Raw genomic sequence first — 13,585 nt, 5'->3', positions numbered from 1 at the left:
TTGAGTTCCTGAAACAACTGGAACACACCTAACAAATTTATTATAATCTGACACTTTGATGCCGTGCTGGAATTATTCCAGACTTCATGCAACTTTGATACTGCAGATTCGTTAGCAACCCTTTGGTGAATGTTGTTTCAGGGCAAGCGGCTAGTCTCTCTGTTCTCAGTCGGAGGGTAGATGAATAGTGATGAGAGAAGGGAAACCTATTTCTGATGAAAACCGTTTGTCTAGCTCAGACCAAAAATGGCCCATGAAGAAACTTCTCAGATGTATTTGAAGCTTTTGACAGGCCCACTGTAGGCTCCCTGGCAGTGGTTTTGTGAGCTCTGCTGGTGCACCACCCCGTGCCACAAAAAGAGCTACCAGCCCTCTGGGAAGAGACGCTCCTCTGCCTTTCACGCCTTACGAGAGCTGTTCGGTTGAGGTCAGTTTGCTTAAATCATGTAACTTCTACAAGCTATTACTTCATAAGCATATAACTTCAAATGAAGTTTAGGCTTTACCAGGTTACAGTAGTTGTTTTCCTGTCTTGCAGAGTAAGAGTTTGTTGGGACTTGCAAGTTCAGCACACTTGGGCTTAGGGCTCAGAAGGTTATTTGTACCTAGCAAAGGTTATTTGGAGTTCATGTCTAGGTAGAAATGATTAGTTACCTAGCATGCTGTTAATAAAAGTATATACATCGGTATAGGTATTATCTACCACTCATGGACCCATGATTGTACAAAGTATGACAAGGCAATCTGAGAGTCTGTAATATATCAAATAATTACCTAATAAAAATAGCTTTAAATAAGACACTTACATAATAAAAATAACTTTTAATAGGCATATGTACTAGTTCTTAATAGGACTCATTTATAAAACCAAGATGATTTGCTTTACTAAACATGAATAATTAATTTGGAAATATATTTTTATTTTGTGACATTCTTAGCATCAATTAACATTAATTTGTTAGTTTCTTAACACCAGTTTGTTAGACTAATTTTAAAATTTCCCAAGTGGAAGTCATCCTTTTTCAGCTGAACTTTAATCTTGAGCCAAAAGAGGGTAAAAAAAAATCTGAAAGACTAATTGGTATCGCAAAATCCATTTTCATAGTACAAGAATCAACTCTGGTCTAGTTACTATAGTTCTGAAGGTGCATGATTCCTGTTATTTCTTTCAGGTACAGTAATACTTCATTCTGTCTTTAATAAATTCTTTACTTAAAAAATTGCAATATAGGTAAATTTAGTCATCAATCTATTTTTATATTTGTTTATTTTTAAAAAAAATTCTGACTCAACAGCTAAGTGACCAGTAGAGTTATCAGCTGTTGCCAGAGTTGTTGATTTGGTGAGATGGGGATACCATGCTGAAAGGTTTAATGAAATATCATTAAATTAAAAGTTTTTCATTTCTGAACTCGGTTTTAGGTACCTTATTTTTTAGAATGCCTAAGTAGTTCGAAAGTTATTTCCCACAAAATGTTTGTGTGTTTTTAACAATAAGACATCCTATTACAAAATATAAACCAGTTAATAAAAATGCAGAACTCTGAAAGAACAAAACTCTGAATGATTCTGGAAGTTTTCCAATTATTTCTATCTTCTCATAAATTTTGCCTGTTTATGCATTAATACATTTTGTAGCAGGTTCTTTGAACCCTGTTCTGTCAATTCTCTAATTATAAATTCAAATATTTTATACCCAAATGGGCACAAAAGACATGTTTTAAAGAACATTATTTCTTTTAAAAGTACCAAGATATTCCTCTACTAGTTTTCCAATCTGACAGAAAACCTTTTTTACAGGCACTTGGGCTACACGACCACCAATTAGCTTGACACCAACTTGGCCTCTGTAATTCTTTCATCTTCCACAGTGGGGTCTGTGGTTTGGATGCTTAAGCAAACTGTTTTCACACCTTTCCCCCTTCATATTTAATTCCTCTTTTTATAGGTTAAATTATGCAGGATTTGTTGAAAGCACAGGAGTCTTCATTATTTACTGCTGCTTTAAAATTTAGGTATGCTTTTCAGTAGGTATTAGTGCTAAAAACATACAATCAAGGAGGAAAGAAAGGGATGGAGGAGTTTTCTGAGCCAATAATGGGTCTGGAGGTGGGCAGAAAACATCCTTACTAAGTGCTTTGCACTGATATTAGTGGAAAACAAAGTGTAGTTTTCAATGTGACATTCTTGGCACAAGAAAACTACTTAGTAAGTAAAACTTGTACAATTATTCTGCTGATGCTTCTAGTTTAGAGAAGATTTTTCATGCTTATAAAAACAACCTTAACAGATGGTTAAATGGGAAGAAGTAACTACAATCAATACCTTCTCTTTATAACACTTTTTTTTTAATCCTGGCTTTTTTGTTAATAGTTCTCTGTACTGATATTTTATTCATGTTTTTTCTCTTGTATAATGCGTGTTGAGTACTGTTTCTGGATCTTATGATTTCAATAGAATAAACCACAGTACTGCTGGATAACTGAATGCATGGTAGCGTTGTTCATCTCCTCTCCATTACCCTTTAAAGAGTAATAGCTTACTTTCTGTGTGGGCTTCTAATTAATGTGCTCTTCTGCATCTCCTCTGTTGTTTTAATTCTGTTCCTCTCATAAGGGAAGGTTGTTTTCCTGGATTTTGTAATCAGTGACCGCACGTTGCCAATGGCACCAACTTCTAATTCTCTCTAGGAGATTTGTATGTTTTTATTCCGCTTAGGTTTTTTTTTTTCCAGACCCTATTCTTGATTGATAACTACAGAGGAATTCAGTCTGGGGGGGAAAACTCATTGGACTTTGGGAATGCCATATAGACTCAGAGGCCTAACATCATTCAGTGCACTCACTGAGTCAGGCGGTTTGAATATGAGTTATGTCTGCATATAGTTGACATGAAATTATATCAATAAGCACATCCTTTAAGTCAGAATTACCATGGGAAGTATGGAAGCTGAAGTGATGGCTAATCACCATTAAAAGTGAAATTACCTGAAATTGCTCAAAGTAGAAAGGGAAAGAAATAAAGAATTTTAAAATGGAATTGTATTTTTTAGGTCTTTCCAATATTTTTTGTAAAATGTACTGCATAAATTGCTCAAAGTTGTAGCAAAATTAATCATCATTACTGATGTATGCTAATCTGTGTTGGTTTGGCTGCACTTTGAGGTTATGCTAGCTCATATTATCCATTTTACTTTATAAGCAAAGGCAATATGGAGAAAAAGCAGCCAACATACAAGACAACTTTGTCTTTGTCCTTCATACTTTACCAAATGGTACCAAAGGGTTTGAAATCATGTGCTTTTGCAGGCCATAGAGACCCACCTCATTCGCAAATCAAGCGGGGGGCTGACATACATCGCTGAGTGGAAGGGTGGACTGCTTGAACACAAGATGGGACATCTCACTTGTTTTGCTGGAGGCATGTTTGCTCTTGGAGCAGATGGAGCACCTAATGACAAGACAGGCCACCACATTGAGCTTGGTGCTGAAATTGCTAGGACTTGCCATGAATCCTATGATCGTACAAGTAAGTACTGTATTGCAGAGTTTAGTTTCGCAATTTGATTTTGTGAAGGCAGCCATCAGTATTTTTGCGTAATGCTGAATTAAAGTGGTATAATGGTGAGAACTCTTCATCCTTTCTGAGCAAATGCTGCTTTGCTCTGAGAGTAACTTTAAGAATGGCTGCTCTGTTTTATAAATAATTTCAGTGCACCTGAATCATATCTACTCACTCTAGTAATTAACATGACAGCTTTTTTTTTTTCACTTTGCCAATTTCTGTATAGCCGAATACAAATAAGAAAGGGAGCCTGTTCATTTATGCATCAGTATAGCTATTAATCATGTTTTATGCACAAAAAATTATTCTCAGTTCTCTTGGTAAAATGCTGCAGACAGTAGAATTGCACAAAGAAAGTGGATTTCTGTGCAGGAAATTTCTTTGGATTCTTTCATCTTCTTATGAAAATAACCCTGGCAGCATTTCAGGTCCCAGAGTGTATTTTCCAGTTTGATATAGAAAAGTAAATATCCTTGTCTTTTAAGCAAAATTTCACATGTTGCTAGTTATATGAAGTCTTCCAGAATGCAAATGTTAGCATCACTATTCAAACTGGAACTGCCGTTTAAGGCATTGATGAAGAACAGCTCTCTCCTACTCTGAATTATTTACAAAATATTAAAAACAGGAGGTGCTGCAGTCTCTTTCAGAAATTATATACCCTTTGGGTAACCTGGCTTTGTGCCACGTGAAAGGATAGTTGATTTGGTAGGTTATGTAATTTAAAACCTTTTTTAATGCCTTTATTTTAGCATGTGTTTTTATATTGGCTAGGCATGAAACTGGGACCAGAAGCCTTCAGATTTGATGGTGGTGTTGAGGCCATTGCTACAAGACAAAATGAAAAATACTACATCCTACGACCAGAAGTCATAGAGACCTACATGTACATGTGGCGGCTCACTCATGACCCAAAGTACAGGCAGTGGGGATGGGAAGCTGTAGAGGTAACGTTCTATTGGACTTTTTTCATATTAAATCCTAATACCTTGTTAAGTGAGCTATTGAATGATATCTGGATATTGTTTAGCAGTTGGAGAGTAAATATTTATTTTAAATCACTACTGTCAACTCAGATGTCCGGAGATTCATTTACTAAATAGATGAACTGAGATCATTTTGAGAAAACCAAATACTGCTGGTATTGTATATTAGAAAAATACCTTGTGATTTCTCCTTCTTAAATACTTCTCAGATCAGGGTCATATTTGCATGTACTGCTCAAGATGTTGGGTATTGCTGCATGTGAACGGAAAGTTCAAACGTGTGTCAAATTTGAGCCTTGGACATGGAAATAAGTTTTATGAAGTGTATTTTCAACAGTAATTGTACAAAGGTGATTTTAATTGAGGTGATGAAGGCCAAGATGAAGTACTAGATAGTCCCGAACATTTAAAAAATGAGTCACTTCCAAAAAGCATAGGTCATCTGGACTGAACTCCATTAATAACAATCTCTTCTAGATTTAAATTTCTGTGTCCCACTAGCCTTTGAGCTTCAACCAGTCATGCTGAACCTAGCTATTTTTGTTTGTCTCGCACAAGGCTTCCAAGAGGGCAGTTAGTCTATACTGCAAAAATTGGTTTGCCAAATCCATTGTTTCCCTTATTTCAGTGGTTAATCACTCGTACCGTTAGAGATGAGAGCCTTTGGATTGACCATGTTTCATCCTCCAGGTATGGGTCCTTATTACACTTCTAGAGTTCACTTATTTTCTCCTCACATGGATGTTCCCCTTGCTAAATTATCTGCCTTTCACTCTTACTTTGGAATTTCTAAGCAGACTGAGATCTTACAAGAGATACAGGAAGCTGAAGAACATTATTTTTGTAGCTCTGTATACTTATGAAAAATGCAAAAAAAAAAAAGAAAACTAAACTGTGCAGTATTTTGTTCACAGTGACCTCTCCTTTGCAGAGTTATTGTTTTCCAGGATTTCAAACACGTCCTGTTTGTCAGTTTGCCCAACACCTCTTGTTTCTAGGAGTGTATGATCACAACTTTCTTGGATGGGCCTACACTGCTAGTTGTAGAAGGTTGCTCTGTACTAAGGGAAGAACACGGAGACTTGTGTCGTGCAGTTTCTCATCCCTGAGGGATCCAACTAGAAAGCTGTTACTGCATTATGACTCCATATACCTGGCTGCAATATGACATCTGCCAGTTACCTGGCTCCCTCAACAGCAACCAAGATCTGTAACTGTATTCAATATTCACAGTGAGAGATACTGAATGTATCGCAAATGTTGTACAAATGTTGTTGTGTGTCGTGAAAAAAGAGCGTTTCAAGTTTCATTATTAGATATTCTTGAAGAATGAAATTTATGGTAAAATCTGCTTTCCATAAAAGAATAGCTGCCAGCATTAACTATACTTCTACTCTCTGACTCCTCCTTGTTTGAACATTCACAGCAATTCCATATCTGCAGTCAACACTGTATTCAGCTAGGTGGACTGTAGTTATTTAGGACATTTTATTTGCCTCCTTCAGGTGTTGGCTCTGTCGGCCCTGAAACAATATGCTTCTGAGTTAATGATTCCAAATCAATTTTTTTTTTAAAACCTCTGATTTAGAGTGCTGTTCCCTTACTTTCTTCTTCACCAACACCACCCAGAGACGCACATTTTACTACTGGAATCTTCCCAGGCAGATTATAATTGGAATATTTCCAATGGCTGTTTATGGAAGTCACCCCACAAGGCTTCTAGCAATGCCCAGTGTTCCTTCTGCAGGGGATGTTTTTCCTGACTCATTGTTGCTGCCCACACTGATAACATTGTTATAAACAATCAAAATGTTTTCCTTATTATTATTCTTTACCCTGTTGGTTCAGTTTGTTTGTGTTTATTTCAAGTTCATACACTCGTTTACCTTCTTAGCGCTCCCCATGTGTTCCTGGTTTAACATTCTTGTGGTTACTCTCGTCTGGCTAGAACGTAGTGGATTAGAGCCCATGTGTGGGAGATGCAGCTGGTCCCATTCTGGACAGGCCCACGTTTCACAAAAACAAATCTTACAGCTTCACAGAAGTTATACAGTCAGTTGTAGGTTTCAAATCATTTTTTCTCTTCTTCCTTGATGTTTATAGCCTGTACAGCTCCACCTGATACTGTATTTTTTTGTTCCAGAATATGTCACGATGGCTTACCACAACTATTTCATAAATTCTGCTCCCTCTTGCTCCAGAGAGCACCTCACTCCACCCTTTTGTTCTTGGGGAAGTCCCTGACCACTGACTATGGTTGGTTTAATTACCAACATCTGTTGCACAAAGAGGAAGCTAGGAAGCTGAGATTGAAACAAGAAAAAAGGGGCAACAACCAGACCATTTGTTGTTGCCCAAAAAAGTTGTTCTTCAGGTGTTTCATGTCCATTTTCAACTCATGCCACTGGCAATAAGAACTCAGTAGGTTTGTTTCCCAGTGCCCTTGTAGTAGAAAAGGAGGCTGCTCTATAGGTCGTGACTTCTAACCTCTCCAACAAGTCTATTAATTCTTTCTCTAACTTTTGTAGACTAAAAACATGCTCTAGCTGCTCCATTTTTTCTTTGGAAACTTGCTTTGCTGCTTTAATTTGAGTCCAAGATCATTCTGTATGTACTTCAGCAGTTGGAGAAAATGCAGTTATGACCAACAGCAATATCCACTGTTACTGAGTCAGAAACGTTTTATCAGCTTAGCTCTTGAAGGTCTCCCTTTCTGCATTATAAACGCAGCACATATTTTGAATTTGCAGCACTTCTTTTGTTTTTTCCCTTTATGATACTTTGAGACTGTCAGCCAGTTTTCATTCCGTTTGATGTTTTCCATTACTCTAGCATAACCGATCTCAGCCACCTTCATTTTCTGAGAACTACTAATTTAAAACGTGTTTGATTGTTCCTTCCCTCCCACCGCTACCCCACTGTCAGTGTGAACAGCCACGTACTCTGAAACTGCAGGTATGGGCACAAAAGGCCATTACTGCCAGTCAAAGGAGGGTGACAACCAAGAGCCTTTTGATCACACTAATGCCACGTGTGAATGTCCTGTTCCTTTAGTTAAGTGGAAAGTAGCTTTGAGGGGTAAGATACTTCACATTTGCATCAAGTAGATACCACCAGATGGCCAACATGGAGCAAGTTAACCTCTTAGTTTCCATCATAGCAGTGTGTTCAGGTGCCTGTACAGCATCTCCCTACAGTGAACTCCTAACGAAGGCTCTAACTACATGTTAGAGCACATAAACCCCAAATGCAATTTGCTTTTATTTTACCTCACCCTGTTTAGAATGCAGGTGTTTCCTTGAATAATAGCCTTATCCTTCAAGTTCTCCTTCTGCTGTGCCTTGGAAAACATAATCTTGTGTTTGACATTGAAAATCCAGACACAGATTCAGCATTCTGAATTCATAGCAGGTTGAAGTAGGCGAGAGGGAAGGAGTACCAGCCAGGGGAAATTACTTGTTTAAACTTAAGTATATTTGTCACTTAGTAAAAGTGTCCAGGAAAATTAAAGAACCTAAAGATGCATAAGAAAAGACAAATAGGCCTGTTATATTTTAAAGGATCTCTCCTGGAGAAAAATCCCTTTTAAATATACAATAGGCAGCTTACTCTCCAGTGAAAACTATGGAGAGCCTGACATGCAAGATAAATATATACAGATAGCTACAGGGACTCCAGCAAAAACAAGGACATTTAGGATACCCACTCACAGCAAAACACAGATCTTGAACAGCCTTTAGAGCAGGTGGAGGTGAAGGATACCTCAGTAATTATTAGTGACTTTTAGTCCCATCTCTCATCAGAAAATGCTTATTCTGCCTGTTTGCTTTTTTCAGACATATCTTCTGCCTTTTCGTAGCTGTTTGCCATATGTTGTTTGAAGTGCAGCATCTTTCCCTAAATAAAATCTACACATCCTGTAATCACTTCAGTGATATTTGTAATAACTTCAGAAATGGAGGAACTAGTTGTCTTCCATCTCTCTGTCAGGGGTTTGATAAAGCTCCAGGTATTTCTGCCTGAAAGTTGTTACTCCGATATCTGTCTCCACAGCAAGCACCAGGTTTCAGAGTAGTGTGATCCTGAGTGAATGTACTAATCCATCATGCTTACTGTCATTTTCATTGTGAGAAGTTATTTAGGGCTAAAGAGTATTTTCTGGATTTGTTTTTGAATAATGAGTTGTTTTCAATATAATCATCTTAGATTTTCTTCACTCCTTTATTACAATGCATGATACCAGAGCATTATTATAAAACAGAATAAGAAAAATGAAGAGGCCAAGAACAATTTTGACCTTGTTAAATGGGTCAATTAGAAAGAAAAAAGATTAATGGATATTTTTAAATAAAGCAGTGGTAAGAGAACTAATATTTAAATAAAGTATTGGATAGCAGTCTATTTAAAGAAGTTATGGCTCATATATGGGCATATAGGTACCACCTTTCTAATGCAAACACCTGTCTAAAAGAAAAGGAGCAAAGTTTATTAAATAGTATAACTGTATATACCTTCTACACTTCCAGCACCAGGTACATGGTTTTTGCCCTTCTCTATATACCCTTCCTCTGATCTTTTTTCTCCTTCAAAATTAGCTGATCATACAGAACATTCCTGTGGGCAGAAAATAAATTATATTTTCAGGTGTAAAATAGGAATCAATCATCTGGTTTACACCTTTTAACTGGATACACAGTTTGGAAACTAGTTAGAGAAAAAACACAGTCTTACTCTTACATCTAAAACATGTTGGCATTAAGTCCAGCCACATACTACCTTTCTGTCTACTCCTGTGTAACAGACAAAGCTTTTTCAGAAAGGTATCAAAGAAAAATAGTACCTACTGCAGAAAAGAAATTCAGTCACAGCCCAATATCAGAGGTTTCCCATTGAAAAATGAAATAATTGCAAAGAGAAACCAAAAAACTTACATAGAAAACGGAGAGTTGCCTTTCCTTTTTCGAAGCTACTTACAGGAGGTAAGGAAAAGACTCGTCTTTATCATGGCATTCGCTTCTATCACAATAATCTTTAAGCATTAAAATATGACCAAGAAAGTTATATGTGACATGAGCTCTGAAGGCTGAGACAAGCCTGTGAGAGAGAGTCTATTGTTATTCCTATTAAAAAGAGAAAAAAGAAAATAAGTGAAAATCCATACATCTTGCCGTCTGAAAACTGGTTTGTGCTCACTTCTTTAATTAATTTATCATTTTGCTTCTCTTCCTAAATGTAAAATTAGATGTGTGCCCATGTCTTTTTAAAAGGAGGTTTTTTTATCTAGAGCTTTATCTAGTTTTCATCTCTTTATCAAAAAAATTGTGACAATTTTTTTTTTGGCTAGTTTAGTTGTCAAAGAAAAGCTGACACATGATTCATTTTGTTAATTCCACTGTCTTTTTTTTTTTCCCCTCCCTCTTCAGGCACTGGAAAAACATTGCCGAGTAGATGGTGGCTATTCTGGCATTAGAGATGTTTATAACCATCATGAAAGCCATGATGATGTGCAGCAAAGTTTCTTCCTTTCAGAGACACTCAAGTAAGTTAAGCAAGTTGACTTTCATTAATATTAAGTAGTTCTATGTATCATCTTTACAGATGTATTTATCATTAGTACCCTTGACATTCATGTAACAAAATCTGACTGAAATAGTAGAGCTTTTCTTAGGTGACGGGAAGCCAAATTGCCTTTTTTCCCTTCTATATCAATAAACTAAAGTCTATGACTTCTGAAAATTATCTTTACTTTTGATAAAGGTACTTGATAGAATGCGTTGAGAAGTTACGTCTCCTAGATCAGAATTAGGCCAAGAAAAGCCTTCAGGGAAGGATGGTGATTGAGGAAAAAATAAAATTTCATTTGCTAAGCAGACTTTCATCCCTAAGCAGACTTCAGTAATCATGCCACAGTAGCTACCACCTTGTATCATGACAATAAATAAAATGTTGGATTTGTTTATTGATTACTTCTGGGTTTAATAGACCCTGTCTTAGTAAATGGCTGCCCGAGCTACTGGTCTAGTGCTACTTTTTTTCTTTAAAAATCCTAAGCCAGAGGTTGTTCTCAGAAGAAAGACAGGATTGGACTGCAATATTTTCATTCTTACACCTTGATACATGTGGAGATTCAGGAGGAAAAAAATTACTGTGGTTGTATATTATCAAAACAACACATAATAAAATTACTGAGAATGAAATGGAAGTGAAGTGAACTGATGTTTAACCTTGATAGCCTCAACTTGTCCTCTATCAGGATAGAGACATTCTTTTGTTGGTCTCCAGTTGCTATTGCCCTTGAGTCCCATCCGAGTTGAGTAGCCCTAAAGTTTTGTGCTAATCACTGTGATGCTGGGACTTACTGGCGTTTTGTGTTTGGTCAGCTGTTTCCATTGATACATTCATCTAGGGAAATCAGGTATTTATGTTTTCCTGAAAACTATTGTAGTTTCACTTCCCTGATGTGGTCACATTTCCTGCTTTTTTTCTTGCCAGATACTTGTATTTACTGTTTTCTGAAGATGATCTTCTTCCATTCGAACACTGGGTCTTCAACACAGAGGCTCATCCTCTCCCTGTTCTTCATGAAGACGATGGGAATAAAGAAGAAAACCAGAAATAAATGAAGATTAACTTATACTTTTTTTCATTCCTTATGTTTCTTTCCAGGACTTGGGCACATGATTTGGTTTTAAATTCCTGAGTTAAATTTTTAAATCAAGTGTTTTGCAGTCCGTTTTCTTTAACAGTAAATATTTATGAATGGACCCCAACTGTTTATGGTGAAAATTCATTCCTCTTATCCAGCTGAACCACTTCTTAGAAGAGAAATAGGACATGTCTCCAGATTTTGTTAGGCTGCAGTATCATCTCGGCCAAAAAGAGCAGAGGGTCTGCATGTTGTTTCCTGTTATGCTTTTAATTTGACTGCAAAATTCTTTTCTCCTCTGTGAGGAGATGTGTGCTTTAAGCTGTAATATTTTGCCATGTTGCAAAAAGCCATATTGAATTAAGTATAAAGAGCTTTTTTCTTTTTTTTGTTCTATGTTAATTTGTTTTGTGTGTCATCCAAGACAAATCTTGTGACTGTGACAGCCTCTTCTTATGCGGGTCTATCATTACTTGGTAAAGTATCTGATGTATTTCATTGTCAATGAAGTCTACATAGGAATATTTTCATCTCATGCAGACACGACTCTGAAACTGCAGTATATACATTGAAGTTAGACTAAACTAGTTTCTATGACTTTAGCACATTAGTTAGCAGATCTTAGTTTTTCAGGTTTTGATTAGAATATTGTAATAGAATAAATTGTTTCATCCCTTTTCTAAGTGGTGTTATTCTCATGTCTTTAGTCAGGATACTATGGAGTAAAATAAGGTAGTCATTTCTTATTGAGAGGGAGTCTTACCTTCTTTCTTTATATATTTAGTCCAGTAGCTTTCATTTGGTTGGATGGTAAAAAGACAAAAAAAAAAAACCTCAATGACATTTTCCTGGAAGCTGAGAATTATACCAGAGGCCATTTGTTTGGTTTTCTGGGACTTTCTCAAACATTCAGATAGGTTCAGGCTTGACACCAGACTTCAATAGTTTATTGTCACAAAGCAATTTAATGTATCTACATGATTAAAACTAGATGTTCAGATGCCTTGAAGAAAACTCATCTCCTTAAAAGAAGATAATCATTCAGAGAGGAAATTACCCAGCATAGAACTAAAACTTTCTGAAAGCACTGAGTCTGTCTTCTGAGTGACAGAAATGCAGCGTGCTTAAAAATATTCCCTAAATTAGAGGCCTGGCTTACTAAGAAGGGTAACAGCTTTGCCAAAAATGTTTTACTTTGTGGCATCACCAAAGGGGGGGAAAAAAAAAGTGAGGCACTATTAAGTCCTGTTTCTACTTAAGTGTAGTTGGGAGTGGTTTACATTATTAAGTCTACCTATGTTTTCGTTTAGTGACAGGATGACTTTCATACATTTTGAGCAGGGTGTAACACCTGGCTTCCCATTCTGAGAAAGCACATTATTCACTGATTGGACTGCAGCAAAACAAATATGGTTCTGAACAGTAATCTCCTTTAAAGGTATTTAGTAAGATAGCTCACATGTCCAGCATAGCTAATCACAGCCGAGGAAGCACATTGTTTGTTTAGGCATTAGAGAGTACATTTTGTCTACACTGATAGAGGTCTGAAATGTAGGTTTTCTTCGGTAGAAGCCAAGAGCAAAGATGATTACGTTTTTATATATAGCAGCTGGAGGCTGACCCATAAACTTGACCCTCTGGAGTCTGTAAAAACAGCACTGCCTTTCTGCTTCCCCTGCAGACAGGGAAGACGGCGTGTGCCACATGAGCTGCCAAAGACATTTATGTAGGGGGCAAGGCAAGAGGATCTTCAGTGATGCCGATCCTTCCATCGCAGGCCTGGCAGAGTTGTGCATTCGTACATGCGATTTAATAGGGGTACCCCGCTGAGCCTGGGGGCAACCCAGCGCTGGGAGAGTGGATACCAATATATGTGCATCTGCCTCAGCTAAAGCCTGCTTACATGGAACTGGCACATTGGCTCAAGACTTTTTGCTTCGCTGCTTTTTTTTATTATTATTTTATTTTTTTAAAGTATGGATTCCCTCATATCACAGTAACAGTTTTCTGAAACTGAATGAGCAAGGATGAAGTTGCTCTCCTCTGCTGAAAAGCAGAACTCCTGTGATTTTGATAGTCTAGAATTTGTATCTTTGGAGGACTATAATATTTCATTGTATTCCTTCAGAAACAGTATTTATAAGGGAGCTCCCCTCCCCCCCCCCCCCCCCCAAGTACCACAGAGAAATTATAGCTGGGGGGGGGGGGGGGGGGGGGGGAACAAACAACTCTTCCCTCTTTAACCAAAAAGTAGTAACATAACTAAGAGTTTTGTCTTGGTTATCTTTATTAGGTCATCTGCTGCTGCCTACCACATGGTTGTGCATGTGCTGCTATAGGCTTCACATCAGTTAAGTAACTACAATAGCTCAGACAAAAACAGCCTTTG

The 13,585-nt window shown here is 37.2% G+C and overlaps 1 protein-coding gene across 1 annotated transcript in view; it reads left to right on the top strand.

Moving 5' to 3' along the window:
* MAN1A1 (mannosidase alpha class 1A member 1) overlaps positions 1 to 12,116 on the top strand; it is a 156,442-nt gene extending 144,326 nt beyond the window's left edge. The window contains exons 9-12 of the mRNA XM_075498646.1: positions 3,309 to 3,528; positions 4,339 to 4,511; positions 9,974 to 10,089; positions 11,043 to 12,116. Of these exons, the coding sequence (XP_075354761.1) occupies positions 3,309 to 3,528; positions 4,339 to 4,511; positions 9,974 to 10,089; positions 11,043 to 11,169 (636 nt within the window). The 3' untranslated portion in view covers positions 11,170 to 12,116. The remainder of the gene's footprint in view (positions 1 to 3,308; positions 3,529 to 4,338; positions 4,512 to 9,973; positions 10,090 to 11,042) is intronic.
* Positions 12,117 to 13,585: the final 1,469 nt, after the last annotated feature.

Source organism: Mycteria americana, chromosome 3 (genome assembly GCF_035582795.1).
Source record: "Mycteria americana isolate JAX WOST 10 ecotype Jacksonville Zoo and Gardens chromosome 3, USCA_MyAme_1.0, whole genome shotgun sequence".
Classification (NCBI taxonomy): domain Eukaryota; kingdom Metazoa; phylum Chordata; class Aves; order Ciconiiformes; family Ciconiidae; genus Mycteria; species Mycteria americana.
The sequence above is the reverse complement of the archived record's forward strand: the minus strand, read 5'-3'. Positions and strand labels throughout refer to the sequence as shown.